General features: G+C 42.5%; 1 protein-coding gene across 1 annotated transcript in view; it reads left to right on the plus strand.

Moving 5' to 3' along the window:
• Window positions 1-20,419, plus strand: part of LOC308310792 (fatty acyl-CoA reductase 1) — a 70,609-nt gene that overhangs the window by 12,253 nt on the left and 37,937 nt on the right. The window contains exon 2 of the mRNA XM_080757224.1: window positions 12,442-12,740. Within this exon, the coding sequence (XP_080613350.1) occupies window positions 12,552-12,740 (189 nt within the window). The 5' untranslated portion in view covers window positions 12,442-12,551. The remainder of the gene's footprint in view (window positions 1-12,441; window positions 12,741-20,419) is intronic.

Below are 20,419 nucleotides of genomic sequence, written 5' to 3' on the forward strand. Positions count from 1 at the left end.
TGTTTGACATTTGAGCCACGGAATTTGATTAGATTTAGCCTTGCAGACTCACAACTTAGAATATTTTTGTCATTGGATAAGATTTTGTCCACAATTCCATTCTCTAATTGTGACGTCTTGTAAATGATGTGTTTTCTTTTGAGTGGTGCAACCACTCAACTCCCTTACGGAGCTGTGTGTGTGGGTGCGTCTGAGCACGAAAACAGCATGGTTGTTTTCCCCCCCCGGGGACCCCCACACGGAGTTGCACCACTCACTTCACACGGGTGTGATTATTATTATTTTTTATATAACATTTCATTTCCCCACACCTCCCCCCCCCCCCCCCAGCATAAATACAAATGCATCATTGTCCTCTTTCTCTGTCACGTCTTTGTGCACTGTATACTCAGTTTCCACACATAAAAAGAGAAAATAATAATAAAAGTATACACAATAGCAAAAAGAGATAGAAAAAATAAAAGTGGTCCCCGCACCACTGGTTGAAAACCACTGAAGTCTGACGTAATTTACTCATCCTACCTGGGTCGCATTGTTTCCCCCCCATTCTGAATTCCCATAGACTTTTTTTTCCCCATATCTTGTCAAATAAGAACTGTGTTCCAAAAATAAACAAATGATGACTCATATGGATCATATGGATATGAAGAATCAACTGACTGCGAGAAAACGCTTATGTTACCGCCGTATTAGTTACATTTTCGCCTGACTATGAGTGACAGACTATCGTAAACGATACAGAGACACCTCCCCGACAATATATATCGCAGAGACAGTCTGTTTATTTTTGGACCACAGTGCTTTTATGAGACGATTTAATATAAGATTTCCACGACCAAGGGAATGACCAGGGAATGAACGGGTGACGCCAGGACTTCTGTAGTACTCTATGGATTATGAATAGTGACATCCGAGCACAGCTGATTGTAATGACAGAATATCTCTCCACTATCACACAGATGTAGATAGATGTGCAACATGGAATGGATGGTGTAATGGGAATTTTAGAATGCCAACTACAGTGCCAGATATATGCATTATTGTGTATTTATCTTCCTTCCATTAAGTCTCTTTGCTCAACAATGTGCTCAGTCTAATTCAATTCAATTCAATGTCAATCTAACAGCTGACTTGACTCATCCACGCTGTCAGCAAAGGTATACTTATTTGTGTGTCGCCCTTATGTTTAGCACAGATCCGTATATGGACATTACATGACTATAAGGACTGTCTGAGAATGGGGTTGAGGAGGCTTGCGCCCGGAAGGGGCTGCTGGAACAGCCAAGGAGGAGGCCTGTTCCTCACTCTCTGTATGTTGTTACTCTGCCCAATCTTCTATATAAATTCTCAACACTTCACTTCGTCATTCCTTCATCTTTGCAAGATTATTTAATCGACAACAATGGACACACAAATGTGTACACGGCACACACACACACGCGTGCATTCCTAGATTCGCTTTCTAAGAGCCGGGATGCGTTGCGATAGTGAGCAAGTTGATGGCGCTGCTTCTAAACTGACCGAGAGGCGTAACGATCTCTTAAATTAAATTAACAGCACTGGGGTTAAACCTTTAAAGCTCTTAATCTAATGAATTCTATTAAGGATAACTGTCAGTCAGCTACACCACAATTGCAGCGAGTATAGCAGAAACGGATGTGTGCGCGGTGTACATTTTCCACTATAGGCTGCAGTTACTGGTTTGAGATGGGGTCATCAATATGTCTGTATGTACACAGACAGTTACTGGTTTGAGATGGGGTCATCAATATGTCTGTATGTACACAGACAGTTACTGGTTTGAGATGGGGTCATCAATATGTCTGTATGTACACAGACAAATGTTTGATTTTCTCTTTTACACACACATTATAATGTTATTTTGATCACAAGACCCAATTACTGAATGTCAAGTCTCCAGGTTTTCTTCCGAGTATGTATGTATGTATGTATGTATTTGGTTAAAATGGGTGGGGTTTAAAAAAAGGCAAAAGCTTGCTCTGGTGCACTGGCCTAAAAGTGGGTCCTTAAAAACTGCTAAAACGTCTGAAATGTATGTATGTATGTATGTATGCATGTATGACACTTATTTACTACAACACTGGCATATTCGGAGTCCAACCATAGTGCTAGTGGTTCTCAAATATTTTATTTGCAAGGACCCCCACACTCATAACCATCCTGTTATGGTCATTCAGGGCCAGCTCTTTAAATGCCTTTTCTGGTATTAATATTGTCCACTCGTTGGTATGTCCATCATGGCAAAACCTTTTTGAAATGTTGACAAACATGTCCACCACAAGCCAGCATGGTCCTGACCCCTGACCCCTGAGGGTGGTGCGTGATTGAGGGAGTCCTAGGATGCTTATATAGTCTACTAGTAGCCAGCCCATAGAGCCCCTTGTGAACCTGGACATGTTGACTACACCAAGGTTTTATGTTAGAAATGTTTAGTATGGGTCCCCAGCATGTAGAAACTGCCGGATGCTAACTTGCATATGTTGGGCAATTTTCATAATTGGTATAATATGTGACCATACCAATTACAACCTATGGAAGGCAAAATATTCAAAATGTCATCATGCTTTATTTAGCATGTGATGTGTCAAACTAGGGGGTTTTCATGATGCTGAATCCATTCCAGGCATTCGTTTTGCAAAAAGAACACTCATTGGGCTAAAAACGGCAAATGCTGTCATCACAAACTTGGGAACCTAATGATACCCGTTCAGTGACGTTTTCAATGTAATGAGTCCTGGGATGCAGGGACGGTCTTTTAGATGAGTGCCAGGGACATTTTAGGAGTCCCACTTCAACGAGTCATATTTTTGCAAATTGCAGCATTTAACTCCCATTTTATATGGTTATATATTGGATTATTATAATATATTGGATTGTTTTACCGCGTGATTTTGCTTACGTGTATTATTTTGACTGTACATGCTGAGTGAAGTAGACAAGTAGTGCATTCCGTGGATGCAGAGGCCGTTGTTTTATTGCGCCCCTTAACTATATACTGTGTTTTGGGATGGAAAATGCACCCTATTTTAATCTCTTCCCGTTGTCAACTAGCTTGTCATAGAACCCGTTTCTGTCTGTGTCACTTTTGTGCCCATACTGTACAGTATATGGAGATCTCTGTAAATGGATCAGCAGCGCAAGACCTACCACGCACTGCAAGCCCCGCCCTGGCTTGCCTTGCAATGATTTGAATGAATGACCGGTGTTTAATTCTACTTTATATCACCGACAACACATTGGTAACTCTGTCATTTTTCGACCGTTTCGGACATGGGGAGACTCGCCAGAACCGGCCCCGCTCCTGTGTGTCTGGAAGTTCCGGGGACCCCCACAGCCCACATGGAGTTGCACCATTCACTTCACACGGGTGTGTGTGTGTGTGTGTGTGTGTGTGTTGTTTTCTTTTCCTTTATCTCTGAGAGATTCCATGTCTGAGTCAATGAAATAATAAGTAGGGCATGCTGCCAGCGCCTGCCCACTGCGCCACTGACTGACTACAAGCTTTCTTCCTGGACCTGTTTGGTGGATGAGATGGGGCTCGTTATTTGGCAGCAGTCCTGAAACCCTAGCATCTGCTGGCTCGCGTGTTTGTCCATTTTAGATGCATTGCTTAGAGTTGGCATGGCCATATACAGTAGATTGACCAGCTGCATACTTCAATTAGCTTTATAGGCAATTTCATTTTTGAATAAACATGCTTTTTACTATTAGTGTTGTTTTAAGCATTGCCCTGGATTGACCTGTTTGTCTTTGGCACTGGCATTGGCTCCTTTACAGATCTCTTCCCCAATCTCTTGCGCTCTCTCACGCTCTCTCTGCTGCCCCCCCTCCACACACACGCACACACACACACACACACACACACACACACACACACACACACAACAATCCTCAATCATGCACAATTGTAGGAGCCGAGCTGGGCGATATGACTTCAAATCAATATCGCAGTTCTTTAAAAAATAATAATTGCTTGTCGATTTTTTTTGTATGCCACCATTTTGCATTAATTTGCGAAAATAAAATATAAATGAGGTTTCTGCCCGACAGCGACGATATTATAATTTCTTTTGGTGGAAAAAACTACTGCAATGTAAAAGTAAAAGTATGAATACTACAATATTAAAAGTAAAAGTCCAGAATTAAAAAAGTACATGAGTAAAAATACAAAGTATTCGCATCAAAAGTAAAAGTATTATGCACAAGTACAATTGTCACATTTAGGCAGCAGTGAGTTACAAAAAAGATTGCTAATGATCCACATTAGATCCACAAAGGACATGAGTCCAAATTATGTTTAATATGTACATTAATGAACATTGCTGTTTGTATGGTAGCAAGGAAGCTTTTAGTTGCATGTGGTACTAGACTTGTCTAAGTCGACTCTTTATAGTTTCACCTGTGGCGCTGATAAAGAACATTTTGGAAGACCAGCGGTCAGATGTTACTGAGGTTGAATTGCCTTGAATTGAATCGAAGAAGCCAGAGTTGTCAATGCTCTTCCACACTTAATGATTCTCAACGCAACTAGTCGCAACCTGCAATGCGGCGCCCACGTATACATAATTTTTGAGTGGTGCAACCACGCCAAGGAACAGCAATTTCCGTGTTCACCTATGCCTGTGTTCACCTATGTGTGTCTGTGTTGGTTAATGAGCACCAGTATATGACTATGAGTACCAGTAGGGGCGCTGTTGTGCCAGAAACAGAGAGAGGGATAGTGCTGCACTGTTTGTTGCCTGGTAATGAGAGAGATAGAGAGAGAGAGAGGTGTATAACATAATTACAGTATGTTATACATTTTCACTGTGTGCACTGTGCACACAGAGAGTACAGTGAAATTGAATAAACGGAGATCAAGATTGTGTGCACATTAAATCGTTTTATCTAGGTCACATAATATGGCTCAGGGGAGCTAGTACGCTCCAGTCTTCTGTCCTTTGGCAGACACTATACCAACCAGGCGTCTCTTTGGACCGTGGGAGAAGGGATGTTCCAAGCATGTAGCAGCAGCAGTAGCACCAAATAATCACATATGGCTCGACTAGAATACAAATCATACTGCGTATATATATTTCACTGTATATATACTGTTATATCGGCGGCACTGCAAGACAAAGCGCTCGACTTCTCTGTGGTTAACATTGTGTTGATGTCACTGCTGTGACGATGTAGGCGTGGGCGATATGGGCATACTGCATCAAATCCTGATATATTTTCAATCAGTATCACGATGCATGATATTTTCATCATATCTTTTTTCATGTGGTTTTTATGGTTATTTTGTGGTGGTCGTATTAAGTAACTTGAGTTATACTTACAACCACCTACAAGGTAACAAAAAGTAAGAGACCATTTAGACCAAAATACGTATTTTTGGTGAACGAAACCATCGTTCTACAGTATAAGTATAAATTAAGGTATAGAACAGCAAATCATAGAATTTGCATTCTCTGAACTACGCACGATATGTACGTTATCTCTGAAACGACATATCGTAGAGACATTGTATCGTCTCGTTGATGATTTATCACGATATCGACCACCCCTATGCTGATGTCACGGCTTTAACCCAGTCTGGGCGGGAACCCCTTTTGGTGTTTTAAGCATTATTTTTATACTTTAGCTGTTGAAAAATAGCAGATGTACAAGCTCTTAGCTCGGCACTCGGAGCTTGTAGATCTGCTATTTTTAGAAAATGTGTGAAAATGTGGCACACATCATTGAATATATATTCTTTCAGAGCGAAAGTTTATAAGTTAAATGGCTTATGGGGGGGGGGTCCTCTGGAACAACATATTTTCAGATGGGGGTCAATTGAGTCCAATTACATATATTTCTGGGGGTTCTTGACATGAAAATGTTTGAGAACGACTGACATAGAAACTATCGTCCCCAGGTCTTTATGGGTTAACGGGTTGTTTCCATATTTATGCCCAGAGTCTGAGCCTTGGGCAACAACCTGGTTGGCAAAGTCCAGAGTGAAAAGTGACATGATGCCTCCCATATTGCATCTCTCTGGTTGTTTAAAATAGGAGGAGGGGCCCGGGCGGCTGGCGCTAGCCGTCTGGGCACCTTGGCTGGTAATCCAGTCTGGCAGTGTGCCGCGGGTTCGACTCCCGATCCCGACGGCCTTTACTGCGTGTCACACCCCCATCGCTCTCTCCCCATTTCCTGTCAGCCAGTTACTGTATACCTATCCCTCTATGAAGGCGAAAGTAAAAAAATATCTTTCAAATAGGAGGAGGAAGGATGCTAATTGGACAGCAAGCTGTCTGCTCATCAGATAGATGCACTTTGATATATTGATTTTTTTGTCGTCCCGGCCAGTGGTGCCATGCAGGCAAATGAAGGCACACCAACACTGGCTTTGGTGTCTGCTGCGTCTGTCAGCTTTTGATCAGGCTCTACGCCAGCACTGCTGCTGACTTACTTCTAGGTTGATTGATACCTCAATGTCAATTCTCTCTCTCTCTCTCTCTCTCTCTCTCTCTCTCTCTCTCTCTCTCTCTCTCTCTCTCTCTCTCTCTCTCGGGAGCTTGACCTCTCCTATGCCCAGCTTTGTGTGTCTGTGTACCACGGAATGTGATGATTTGATTGGCTGAGTACGGAATGTGATGTATGATGATCAGCACTAGGTCAACCCGGACCAAATATAGGGATTGTCATACTAGACATGTCATATGTCATATAACCCAACGTGCTAGTCGGATATGTCATATAGCCCGACGTCCTAGTCGAATATCCAATGAACAACTCTCCCAGATCCGATATTATGAATGGAAGTGAGAGTCTTCGTTACTGTCTGTATCTTGTTCGTGTGTTAAGGGTCGCCCTCGAAAATTAGATGCTGCATCTCAACGGGGCTATCCCTTCAATACAAATCTGACATCTTTCAGGTGACCTGGAGTAAGATTCATTGTCACAATTCATTGAATGTATTAAATAAAACAAGGACACAGCAAGGTCAACGAGAGCAGGGAAACTACAGTCACTCAACTGTCCAAATGTTCTGACTATATAATTTGTGAATTGCCTTCAGCAGGTAAAAACTAGTGCCAGTGGAGTGGTGAGCGTTCTTTATCCAAACTGGGACTACAGACTGCCATAGTTAAAAATAAACTTAGATCCACAATGGGCCAAAACAGGAATAGGAATGTTTGTTTTATGATTGTGCTGCTGTTGCATTATTGCTGTTATATGCTGCTGCTGCTGCTGCTGCTGCTGTCTTTATTATATTTTCTTGGGTTAGTTTTCCAAGTATTGCACAGCAGTTCAAGAATGGTTAAAACTAATTATTTGGTACTATGGCGAGTATAGGTTGTTGCATTACAAAGCTAAAAGCTAAACTTTAACTGACTAAATGCTCATCAATGGCATATGTTCCATAATTAAGTTAGAACATATACAGTATTTTAACACCAAAAGAAAATTCCTACAATTTGTAATAAATGAAAACAATGTGAATAGCTGTTTCTTAAAATTGTAGTCACACAAAAATAATATAAAGATCTGCAGCAGCCAAGACTGTACAGGAATTCACATAATCATCATGGCTTGTTGAGGTATCTGGTTAAACCTGTTCTTGGCAGTGCAAATTCTTACTGGCAGTGGCGAATACAAAAATGTGGCCAACAACAAACACAGTATAGCCTACCTACAAAATGATAACAATGTGCATAGCACTGCCTACATATAGCTCCTTACGTGCACACGCCCGCGACTCACCAGACCTGGATTCAGTTTAGCTTTTTTTTCACGCTCGCGTTGTTGCGCCCCTTTTGAGCAGACCTGTAGTTGATCCACTGCGTTCATTGCTGCCCGTTCATCGCTGTCATTTCTCATGTAATGCTCAATCTATGTAAAGTGCTTTGGATAAAAGCGCTATAAAGTGCACCATTTGCCATTTATCTTCATCTTACTATGTTCTATATTTTACTATTTTTCATGAGCCCCTAAAACTACTCTTTGAGTGCACCCCCCATTACTCTTAATGTTTTACCAGCAAAAAAAAACTAATTTATTTTAGTGTCATGTCTAAAAGCATGCTTGAGGTCGTCACTACAGATCTCCACATGGCATTCCCGTCCAGGCCATTTGCAACAAATCCGGTGTTGCGAGTGCAAGTTGGCGTTCGACAAAACGAAAAGTCCAGCTGAATTTAGTGCTGGAGTTTGAATGGACTCCAGTGCTTCTGGCTCGGCCGAGTGTCTATAAGTTACGATCCCAATTGCCCGTGTTCGGGGGAGGGTCATCTTTGTTGACTAGATTTGTTGCCCTTCCCATAGGTTCATTGGGCGACGACAGGGAAAGAAGTTCTAGAAAGAAGGCATTTGGGAACGAATGGTGACCACATTATAATTTACGATATAACGGAGTAGCCTAAAGTAACAGCCGAAACAAGACATCACCAAAACCAAACCATTAATCCTATAGCAGCTGGACCTTTTATTTATTTCTGGTGCGTGGATTAATTCCCAAGCCGTAGAGCTGCTGCACACAGATGCATTTAGAGCGAGCAGAGAGGGCATGCACTCACTGTGGAGAAAACACTTGAAACCTGAGTGCTAATGAGAGGATGAAGTGTACTTCTGCTACTTACTGAGGATATCTGAAATATCCACACGGCTAGACAGACAGCTAATACTTCTTAGAACGTTTATAGGCGCAGCCACTGCCTTTCTAGTACTGTACACAATACAAATCCTCAGTGTTCACGTGTCCATTCGTTACTCGGAGAATGTACAAATGAAACCTGTGTGCATTTCTAATAACTCTCAGATCATACTGTGTCAGCTATCGAGCGGCAACGGAGCATCCTGCATGCCAGCAGCACCGTCAGCCTCCAGCTTTGTGTCTTTGTTGTAATCAGGACTTTCCCCTCATCGGGCCTGGCTGCCTGCCAGCAATCGAGCAAAAATACCCAGGGAATGATGGCCTCGTGTTGGGGCGAGACCAATTCAAGACAGAGACCAGATTTTATTTATTTTTTACAGATACAGAAAACACTGTTAGAGCAGGCAGGCGCGTCAGCTACACTCTACTGTCTATAAGCGCCAGACAATTCTCTTATAATGGGCTCCTCGTAATATGGATAGTACAATGATTTCATTGCATTGTAGTGACTTGTGACTCGAGTGGACTCGGTGGGGGGAAGAGTCCCGAGTCTCTTTGGTCCGATACCGAGTTAAGTCAAATTAAAGGGCGAGACGAGACAGAGTGAATGAAATGTGTTAATTATTGCATACAGAATCATAGAACTCGACATGTTAAGGATCATAAAACAACTACCCGCCACACACACACACACACACACACACACACACAGCTAAGTGTGTGAATCTGTGAGATGAATATATTCATCTGATTTGCATAGTTGGCACCTCCAGCCATAACAGATGCAACATTGAATATTCAGGATTTGAATGATATGCGTGTCTGGCCAACAGACGTGACGGAAGGTTGTGCCCCCGGACATCATCACTTGAGTTATATAAAGTTCCTCGGACGTTTTGTCATTCATTTGTTCATGGCGTTGACAGGTCTTACACTGTAAGATGCTTAGTGCGTTTTGTCATTAATTTGTTCATGGCGTTGACAGGTCTTACACTGTAAGATGCTTAGTGCGTTTTGTCATTCATTTGTTCATGGTGTTGACAGGTCTTGCACTGTAAGATGCTTAGTGCGTTTTGTCATTCATTTGTTCATGGTGTTGACAGGTCTTACACTGTAAGATGCTTAGTGCGTTTTGTCATTCATTTGTTCATGGCGTTGACAGGTCTTACACTGTAAGATGCTTAGTGCGTTTTGTCATTCATTTGTTCATGGCGTTGACAGGTCTTACACTGTAAGATGCTTAGTGCGTTTTGTCATTAATTTGTTCATGGCGTTGACAGGTCTTACACTGTAAGATGTTTAGTGCGTTTTGTCATTCATTTGTTCATGGCGTTGACAGGTCTTACACTGTAAGATGCTTAGTCAGATGTGGCGCTCTTATCATCGTACATCATCATGATGTCATGTCAGTCACTATGCCTATTTGCTCAGACACTCATTGTCATGGGTTTGTGTAAGACAAAAATAGCCGAGTTGCTCAGAAACTATGACGTACATTTTCTATAGAGAGTATGCATGATTTCCCCATCAGGACACGCCCCCCTCATCTAGACTGAGTGGCAAAATATTGAGCAGCATGGAAGCGCTCGATGGAAATCACTCGACCGCCCTGCGTTTCTAAATGCAGGAGGCAGTATTTCCAAGTACTTCCAAACTCTGACACACAAAATAATCAAATGCAGGGCATTTCTTGACAGAAAGTATCTCATAACGTTTCTATGGTGGATTTTTATGAAACACAAACTTTACAGATAGAGCATAATTCAAGCTTTTCGTACAGCTGCAATATTGGTGAGTTTAACATTGTTTAATGCAATCAGACAGGACTTTTCTGTTTGGATTGATGGGCTGTCAAGGCCAGAAAGTAGTTTTTTGCCACTCAGTTCCCGCATAACTTCCAGGTATGATGTCACGCGCATACCCTCTATTCATTGTCAATGAGAATTTAATGTTTGTGTAAGACAAAAATCTACACTAATAGCTGAATATAGGAGGGACTAGCAGCGTTCAAAAATCAATACTTGACAGGGCTCGAAATTAACTTTTTTACTTGGTAGCACTGGTGCTCCCAAATTCAGAATGAAGGAGCACCAGAAAAAAATTAGGAGCACCCACCAAAATTTTACGAGCACCAATATGTAATCGATTTTTTACATTCATTATTATTACACTTGTAGCCTACAGCAGTGGTTCCCAACATTTTTCATGTCAAGCACCCTCAAATTGACACTCATTAGCCCACGGACCCCCATTTGAAAATATATGCCAGGGACCCCCATATGAGAAGATTTTTACGGCTCTAGCAGTGATTTTCAGTTATTTACATTTCAAGGACCCCCAGTTTGACCTGAATTAGGCTACCGTTCCCCATTTCTATCTCTGGGACCCATAAAATCAAAGTTAATTTAACTGAGTGTACAAATGTACAGTGAAATTGGTTTACCCATAGTATGTAGTACACTCTCAGAGTTTCAGACCCATAAGGGTCCATTTGGTTCCTAACTATCATTTAACCGAGGACCCCTAGGGATCCCCGGACCCCACTTTGGGAACCACTGGCCTACAAGCCAGTTGGTATGAGATGCTATTTTTGTGGCAATAAACCAGTTGAAAATATAATTAAATTCTAAATACTGTCTCTGCTATAATTTCTGAATTTGTAAATGGCTACAAAACCCTTTGTTTTATGTAGGCCTGCTTTTTGATTGAAGTAAAAAAAATATATATATATATATATATATATATATATATATATAGGCCTACTGTATATATTTATGAGAAGTTATTTTCATAACGTCATCATAAATGTGTGTGTGTGACTCCACACATTCCATTCAATTGAGCCCTTTTGTTGTCTCTCACAGCTGAGGACCTCAGGTCCAGCTGATGTTGATCACCCAATCAGTCCACGGACTGACGGGAGGTTAGAGGAAGTAGAAGAAGCCAAGGAGATATTTCTTTAAACAATCATAACTCTGGACAGGAATGGACTAGGAACTTACTTTTTTTTGACATGCTCAGATCTTTATGCTCTACAAGTTTAAATCATCTCGCGGGAGGGAACCGGCCCGCGACACTTTCGGTCGCGATCGTTTTGGTCGCACTACAGTAATTATATGCAGTAGCACTGGTGCGCCCAGTTATATTTTGAGATCGCACAGATTAAAATTCAGGCGCATTTGCGACCAAAATGGTCGCTATTTCGAGCCCTGCTTGAGTTGTTTGATTGGACTGGACTTTTTTTTGTTTTTTTGTGTCTGTTTTTTTGTCTGACTGTCTGTACTCAATTCTTTTTTTTTAAATATATTTTTTATCCCACGATTTTGTAGCCCATTTTTCACCCCTGTGTCAATCATCTAATGTGATCCTGGGCTCTACACACCCTCCACCAACCTAGTCCCCATATATGGGGGACAAGGGGAGAGCAACGCACTTGAACTCATGCTTCCTTCATGCCTGAGTGTCCAAGTTGCTCCTTTACACCTGACAGGGAGGAGTTTCCCTGGTTGGACGTAGCGCGTGGAAGGAACACGTTATTCCAACCAGTTCCTTTCCCCTGCTGTACTCAATTCTTATTGCTATTCTTTTAATATTGTTTTAATGATGACGATAACTGTGGGGGGAGGGAAGGGGTGAGGGAGAAAATGGGGAAAAAATGGTATGTTCAAACTAAACCTAAATTATTTAAACCTGCTACCAATAAACCTATATTAAAAAAACATATGTCAATACTTGACACTTGTTGAGGACGGTTACAGTGTGTACAGTACAGTCATCTTCCGTCTCCTCTCTTTCTCTACACAGAGACCATCCCGGTGAACGCTATAGGAAGAGGACCAAGCACTACACACGTCGAGCGAGACGGACTGGCCCGAGGCCGACATCGCGGGTGGCGGTCAGGTCACTATAGGATCATGGCGTCCATCGCAGACTACTATGCCGGGAAGAACGTGCTGATCACGGGGGCCACGGGCTTCATGGGAAAGGTGCTGGTGGAGAAGCTGCTCCGCTGCTGCCCCGAGGTCAAGGCCATCTACATCCTGGTGCGGCCCAAAGCCGGACAGTCCATGCAGCAGAGGGTCAGCGACATGATGAAGTGCAAGGTAAGAGACGACATTTAGACTCCCGTTTTGAACGCCACCATCGATGCACTGAAAGGGACACGGTCATGTTCTAGCAGTCTGCTCTGCTGACCTGTACCAAGATCTCGGTAGCTGCATTCCTGTGTGCTGATCTGTTTTGACATCGACAGAGTGAAATGACTGCCGCCAAAACGATGTGAAACTGACTTACGTGGCCGGTTAAGACTGATATGAGGTTAGGGGACTTATGTGGCCGCTGGTTAAGACTGATATGAGGTTAGGGGACTTATGTGGCCGGTTAAGACTGATATGAGGTTAGGGGACTTATGTGGCCGGTTAAGACTGATATGAGGTTAGGGGACTTATGTGGCGATATGAGGTTAGGGGACTTATGTGGCCTGTTAACCTGCTGGGGTCGCGAATTAGGCAACTGATCCCCAGTGCAGCCTAACATTACTAAACTCCTGGTTAACACTGACCCAGTCACACACACTCACACGTGTGCCGCGTTCATGCATGCACGCCGCATTCATGTGTGTTGCTACAAGACAACTCCTATAGAATCAATGTCCACTATAGTTTAACCAACAGTGCAGCCTAACATTGCTAAACTCCTGGTTCGAACACACTGACAGTTTCTCACACACACACACACACACACACACACACACACACACACACACACACACACACACACACACACACACACACACACACACACACACACACACACACTACTACTACTACAGTAGGCTGCACACATGCTATGCCACTCACCTATTTCTTCACAATTCCTGGGGTGTTAACATCTCCAGTTCCCTGTGCTTTGCTGTAGTTTAGTAACTTTTGTAGCTGTTCCGAGCACAGCAATACAGTCCATTCAACTGAGTGTGTGTTCGTTCGGTGAAAAATGGGCGGTGACGAAACACTCTAACCGTGCAACACTATCTCTCTGTTTCTAACACATACACACATACATGGTGTTTAAAAGTAAGTCTCAGCAGAACCTTTTTGAGAGGCGCTAGCCGTGACGTTGTGTGGCCAAGTCTATGGACTTTTCTTTACGAATTTTGTTCCCTACAAACTTTCAGGCCATGTCGTGTCGTGGAAATTATACTAATACAAGACCACTTAAACTAAAAAGATGAGGTGAGGACAAGATGATATGAGGCATTCAGTTCAATTTAATAGAGATCTCTAGAGCACAACCATCTTCCAGCATGTCGGATGACTGAACTCCAGAACAATACATGCATGTCAATTTTATACAGTCTTACTCAAAGGAGGAGGAGGACCTGTTGGTCACATGACCAGACAGGTAGCCTCCACATCAGACAATGGGACAAATCTAATTAGAATGACAAGTGGTCGAAGTCTAGTAGACTTAGATGGGTATGAATAAACTGTGATGAATGAGCATGACCACAGTAAAAGAGAGGCTGGGCTGGTGTTGCTACACAGCTGGAGTCCAGGAACTGTCTCACTGACACTTTGGTCATAACAAAAGCCTATTGATATGGGAAAACGGTTGATTAAGAATGGGAGAGGCCTAGAACTCAGTGTGAACCACACCCAGTTTGACTAGACATCAGGATAAGTAATTTACAATTAGTGGTGTGAATGCACAATTTCATATTTCCCATTACATTCCCCCACTTCGACAATTTTGTCGACAGAAAAAGAGATGGATTTCGACAATGTTGTTGACATCATGGCAATATGAAACTTTCTGTGGACATGAAATTTAATAAATGTCTTTCAAAATAAAATAAAAATAAAACAAACAATAATGTAAAACAAATTTAAAACAATAAAGCATAGCAGAAAATACAAAGAAAAACAAAGTGTTTCAAACGTTTAGCGTAGAATACAGCATATGACTTTCAAACTTTAGAGGACATAATACATGAATACTGCAGTTTATTCATGCATCATATCACTCCTCAGTCCGGGAATCGCAGCTGTTACATTCTCCCATAATATTGCATCCCACCTTCCCACAGCACAAAATCACAAAATCATACAATCTCACTCTCACTAAATGGTGGAATCCACTGCGTTTCAGGAGGTGATGGTGGCTGTATCATGTGGGACGTGGTGCTAACTAGTTTAGACATGATAGTTCTAAAGCAAACAGATATACACATGAATATCAGAAATATCACGACAATTACAACGACAATGGAGATTAATGCACGCATCAGTGTGCTTTTTATCCCTCCGAACAAACCGTCAACAAAGTCCCAGAAAGGTCCTCCTTGAGTCTTGTGCAATTCATTTAGCCCATGCTTTGTGTCCTCACTCAACTTGTCCATGGCCTGAGTCGGATCGGATACATAAGAACAGCATTCTGTCCCAATAACTGCACAAGCTCCTCCTTGACTAGCTAACATGACATCCAAAGCCATTCTATTTTGTAAAACAATGGTCTTTATTTCATTAACTTCTGTTGCCAAGGCATGTACTGCTGCATTTGATGCATTCATGTGAGATTCTAGTACAGTGGATAAAGTTTGCAGTTCACTCTGAGTATTGTAAACACCATAAGCAGGTAAAATTACTCCTAGTGCTTTTTGCCACCAGGATAATTCTCTTTTCCCACGGTTTGTCTTACTCACATGCTGAGAATAGAATGCTTGAATATCCACATTGTTCACTTTCCTGATCATTGGAATGATATGAGCTAAGTAGCATGAACCATGACTATTTGCAGGTAGGTGTGTGTAAGCTCTCTCCCCACAGATTGCGTATACCTGATCGGGAAGGCGAGATGGAGCTGAAAGATTAGTGTACATCATTGTTTTTCCTTCACAAGAGCTTTCACCTACATTCACCCCAACCTGCCCATGGTATCCAGTAAAACAGTTAGAGACATTGAGTAAGGGAACTACAGGTAGAGTGTGATGAACTGATGAGCTTCGGAGGACCAGATTCATATTATTTCTTACCTGAGGATGACAGACATGAGTTGTACATTCTAATAATCCAATCAGAAATTTGGCTTCATCAGCATAATAAAATATTTCTGATTGGCATTTAAGACTAGTGCTGACACCGGTTATTATACAATTTGTGGATCTTGACTTTGCGGAACAATTGGTTTGTGCGTGTGTAGTGTCAATTTTAAACACCATGTCTCCTTCTTCCAATCTCCACTTCATTTTAAATGTTGATGTCTTCTGTGAGGTTACTTTCTCATAGGCTACTAGCCTAAGAATGTCGGTGGTATTCAAAAAAGAAATGGGTAAATGTCCCTTATTTACTTCAGCTGACACGACTGCCAACACCTTCTGTGTGAGGTAGGGATTGAGGTAGCTGTCCGGGTAAGTCATTTGTGCTGTTAGTTCGGTGTGTTCTGGGTGGGTATAGCAATCGTAGTCCTGCCCTAAATCCTGCCAATTATATCGATACCATTCCTCCTTTGTTAACGGAATGGGCAACGCCATTGGGGTGGTGGTGCTTTTTGGCATATGTTGACATATCCAGCAGTTTGAATAATTCATTTGTAGAGCAAAATCTGTGATCATAGACATGGCCAGATTTGGATGATGTATGTCACGCCGTGGTCTACTGTGTGTCAGAGTTATATCCGGTTCTGCATGGTTCTTCAGTTGCAACCCTTCTTCCCCCTTCTTCCACACACACACTGACAGGGATGTGATGATGCCCACTGCAATTGTGAGACAAATGATTTTGAAAGGGCCATATCCATATCCATGTTTGGACGTCATCTTGCGAACTGCTCAGTGTAGTGTTGTGGATGGGTCGTGGTTGAACTTCTTGCAATGCGATGCGTGAATCCAGGAGTCCCTCTCAGCGACCTTTACTGCCGTAGGTGTCGTCAGTAGCACTTGATATGGTCCGAGCCAGCGGGGTTGATTCCAATGCTGCCGTCTTAGGTCCTTCACCACCACCCAATGACCTGGCTGGATGTCATGTAGTACACCTTCCTTGGGTTCTGGGAGTGCTGCTTTCACCCTGGAATGAATAGACTTTAAAACTTTGTTCAGTGCGAGACAATATTTTATCATTTCGTCATCTATTCCCATTAGTGTCAGCTTATTCTGTGGGAAAGGTGTGTTAGTCATTCGCATTGGTCGGCCCATTAGAATCTCATAAGGAGACAGACCGAGTGTTGCATGGGTTCGTCCTCTCATAAACATCAGTGCCAGAGGCAGAACTTGTACCCATGACAGTTGTGTTTCCGCCATCAATTTTGTCAATTTATTTTTAAGTGTCTGGTTTGCGCGTTCAACCGGAGCTGCGGATTGGGGGTGGTACGCACAATGCCTTCTCAAATCAATTTGGAGGCTTGCTGAAAGACTCTGTATTACATTATTTACAAAATGACTTCCGTTATCAGATCCTAATTTTGACATTAAACCGAATCTTGGGATGATATGTTTTAGCAGGATTTCTGCTACCGTGTGTGCTGTCTGGCGTCGGCATGGGAAACATTCAACCCATCTCGACCACATATCAACAATGACAAGGCCATACCTGTAGCCCTGACAGGGGGTCAGCTCAATGAAATCCATCATTAAGTATTCAAAAGGGCCATCCGGCATCGGTTGGGCTGACATTGGCACAACTATGCCTCGACCAACATTATTAGTAGCGCAAATTACACACTTTGTACAAAACTGGTCAGCATAGGTTGAGAAACCAGGTGCAAACCAGTATCTATTTACAAGATCAGTCATTTTGGTTTTTGATGCATGGTCACCGGCATGCGAAATCTTAGCCAAATAGTGAAAGACTGATTTAGGCATGGCAGGACGTCCCATGGGATCCATCCATATGCCAGTAGTTGCATTTAATGCACACTTTTTTGACCATGAGGCCTTTTCCCGTGCATCAGCTCCTGTCTGTAACAAAGAGACGTCATTAAGGGAAAAAGGATCAACATTGCTTGGAAGTGACACCATTTGCAAGAGGGGGGAGACAGAAGAAGTAGCAGCAGTCTTTGCTGCTGTGTCTGCACGAGAATTCCCTCTGGAGACAGGATCAGATGCTCCTGTGTGGGCCTTGCATTTGCACACTGCGATCGTTTTTGGGAGTAAAAGAGCATTTAACAGGTTTTTTACCAGAACATGATGGGTAATAGGTTTTCCTGTTGTTGTGAGGAAACCACGATGTGCCCATATCGCATGAAAATCATGGCAAACACTAAAACAATACTGAGAGTCAGTGTAAATGGTGGCTGTTTGTCCTTCTGCTAAAATGCACGCACGGGTGAGCGCAAATAACTCAGCAGCCTGCGCAGACAGATGACCTGGCAATTTAGCACTTTCAACAGTATATGCATCAGTACATACAGCATATGCTACTAAAGGTACTCCTGATTGTTTACACCGTTGTGCTGAGCCATCAACAAATAAAATCATATCTGAGTTAGGTAATTCACAGTCTGTTAAATCAGGTCTGGGTTTGCTCATGATATCAACGAGCTGGGTGCAACTGTGGGGTTCACCGTCCTCAGCTGTAGGAAGGAGAGTAGCAGGGTTAAGAACTGTACAGCGCTTCAATGTGACATGTGTCATAGTTAATAGAATGTTCTGATAATGGAGAAGACGTGCAGGAGTTAAATGTGCAGTGCGTGCCTGTAGAATCAATGAATCGACAGCGTGTGGTACATGTACAGTTAAAGGGTGCATCGCTACAATGTCTGCTGATGATAGAACAGCATTCGTGGCGGCTTCTACAGCTCTCAGACAAGGTATGAATCCCTGTGCCACATTGTCCAGACGTTTTGAATAATAAGCAACAGGTCGTTGTTTATCACCATGGGACTGTGTCAGTACTGCAGACATGAAACCATTGATTTCCGATACAAATAGGTTGAACGGTTTGTCATGGTTTGGTAAACCAAGGCAAGGAGATGATGCGAGGGTTTGTTTGAGAGTAGTTAGGGCATTTTCTGCATCAGCTGTCCATTCCAATGAGTCAGACATGGCTAACTTTTTCCCCCCATGGATTAAAGCAGATAATGGGTCTACTATCGTGGCATAGTCTTTTAACCAGGGTCTACAGTAACCGGCTACACCCAACAGAGACATAAGTTGTTGTTTATTTACTGGTTTTGGAAGTTCTAATATGGCACTAATCCTATCTTTCCCTAAACTTCTACCCTCAGGGGTAATGATGTGACCTAAATATCTGACCTCCTGTGATACAAACTGTAGTTTCTTCTTTGAAACTCTGTGCCCGTTGTCAGCAAGAAACGTTAGCAACGCTATCGTATCTTGCTCACATGCGTGTTTTGAAGGAGAGCAGATTAGCAGGTCATCCACATACTCTACAAGAGTGCTGCCCTGGGGAGCCACAAAAGAGGAAAGGTTAGTTGACAAAGCAGCGGAAAACAGTGTGGGTGACGATACAAAACCTTGAGGCATTACTGTCCATGTCCATCGTTTGCCTTTAAATGTAAAAGCAAACCAGAATCTGCTATCTGGGTGGACAGGAATGGAAAAAAAAGCATTTGCTAAGTCGACAACCGAGAACCACAGAGATGTTGCTGGGACTTGGGACATGATGGTGACGACATTAGGAACAATGGGTGCGGGCGAGTGCACAGCATCATTAACCAGACGTAAATCCTGTACAAACCTCCATTCCCCCGAAGCTTTTTTTACCGGCAGTATCGGTGTGTTGATTGGTGAATCAAAACATTCTATTATTGCACCTTTAGCTACTAAAGACGCATGCACCTCGCCTATTCCAATCTCTGCTTCCTTGCTCAATGGATATTGTGCTCTATGGGGCCTGTATGTTGATTTAGGATAGACTACAACTGGTCTCGCACCTCTTATGCAGCCTATGTCATACTTGTTTTTCGCCCATAAGATGTCAGGTACCTGTGATAGTAAAGGTGACTCTTGTGTCAGGGTGGTGTCCAACACCATGAGTGATGTTGGCCCCTGAGTGGGATTAACAAAAGTTGATGTCCTTGCCATAATGCAATCGATGTTCAAAAGGCTAGAATAAGTGTCCATGCTAGGGGAATATTGCCTGTCCCCACAATTCTGCCAATCTTCAGCCTGAGATACTGTTTTAACCCAGGGGCCTATGTGTACCCATTCCCCATGTGTTTTACCTAATGCTATGTGTGGTATTGAATCTGGGGTCATGTGATACAAAGATTGTTCGTCCGTTAACTGTATGGATAGTGCACAAAATTGGGTATTTGTGTAAACTGTTCCTAAATGTAACCTATCTTTACCTTGCTCAGAGAACCAAAATTTTTCATAAGTCAGATCTCTCGTCAGTGGTGAGCAATGAGTAATGCAGTGCAAAAGCAAGTTTCTGTCAAAACCTTCAGGTATGAGGCCATGCAATGTGTCAAAGATTTTTTCATCAGTGAGGTCCCAAGAATAATATGAGATGGGCTTACCCTCACTGATAGACAAATTAAAAAGTCCAAGTGTTGGGCATGAGATGAATATACCTTCACTTGTACAGTCTAACTTGACACCGAATTTACACAGCAAGTCACGTCCCATTAAATTAACAGGACATACAGCAGAAGACAAAAATTTGTGTTCCACTGTTGTTTCTTCATGAGCCACCCTTAATGGATATGTTAATGGCTCACTGCATGGTATGCCTGAAGCTCCAATTGTTGTGACAGATTTGTTAGAAAGAGACGCTTTTGCCGTCACTTCCCGTTTTATTACTGAAATGCTAGCACCGGTGTCTAC

The sequence above is a fragment of the Protomyctophum bolini genome (genome assembly GCF_963924005.1).
Source record: "Protomyctophum bolini genome assembly, chromosome: 23".
Lineage (NCBI taxonomy): Eukaryota > Metazoa > Chordata > Actinopteri > Myctophiformes > Myctophidae > Protomyctophum > Protomyctophum bolini.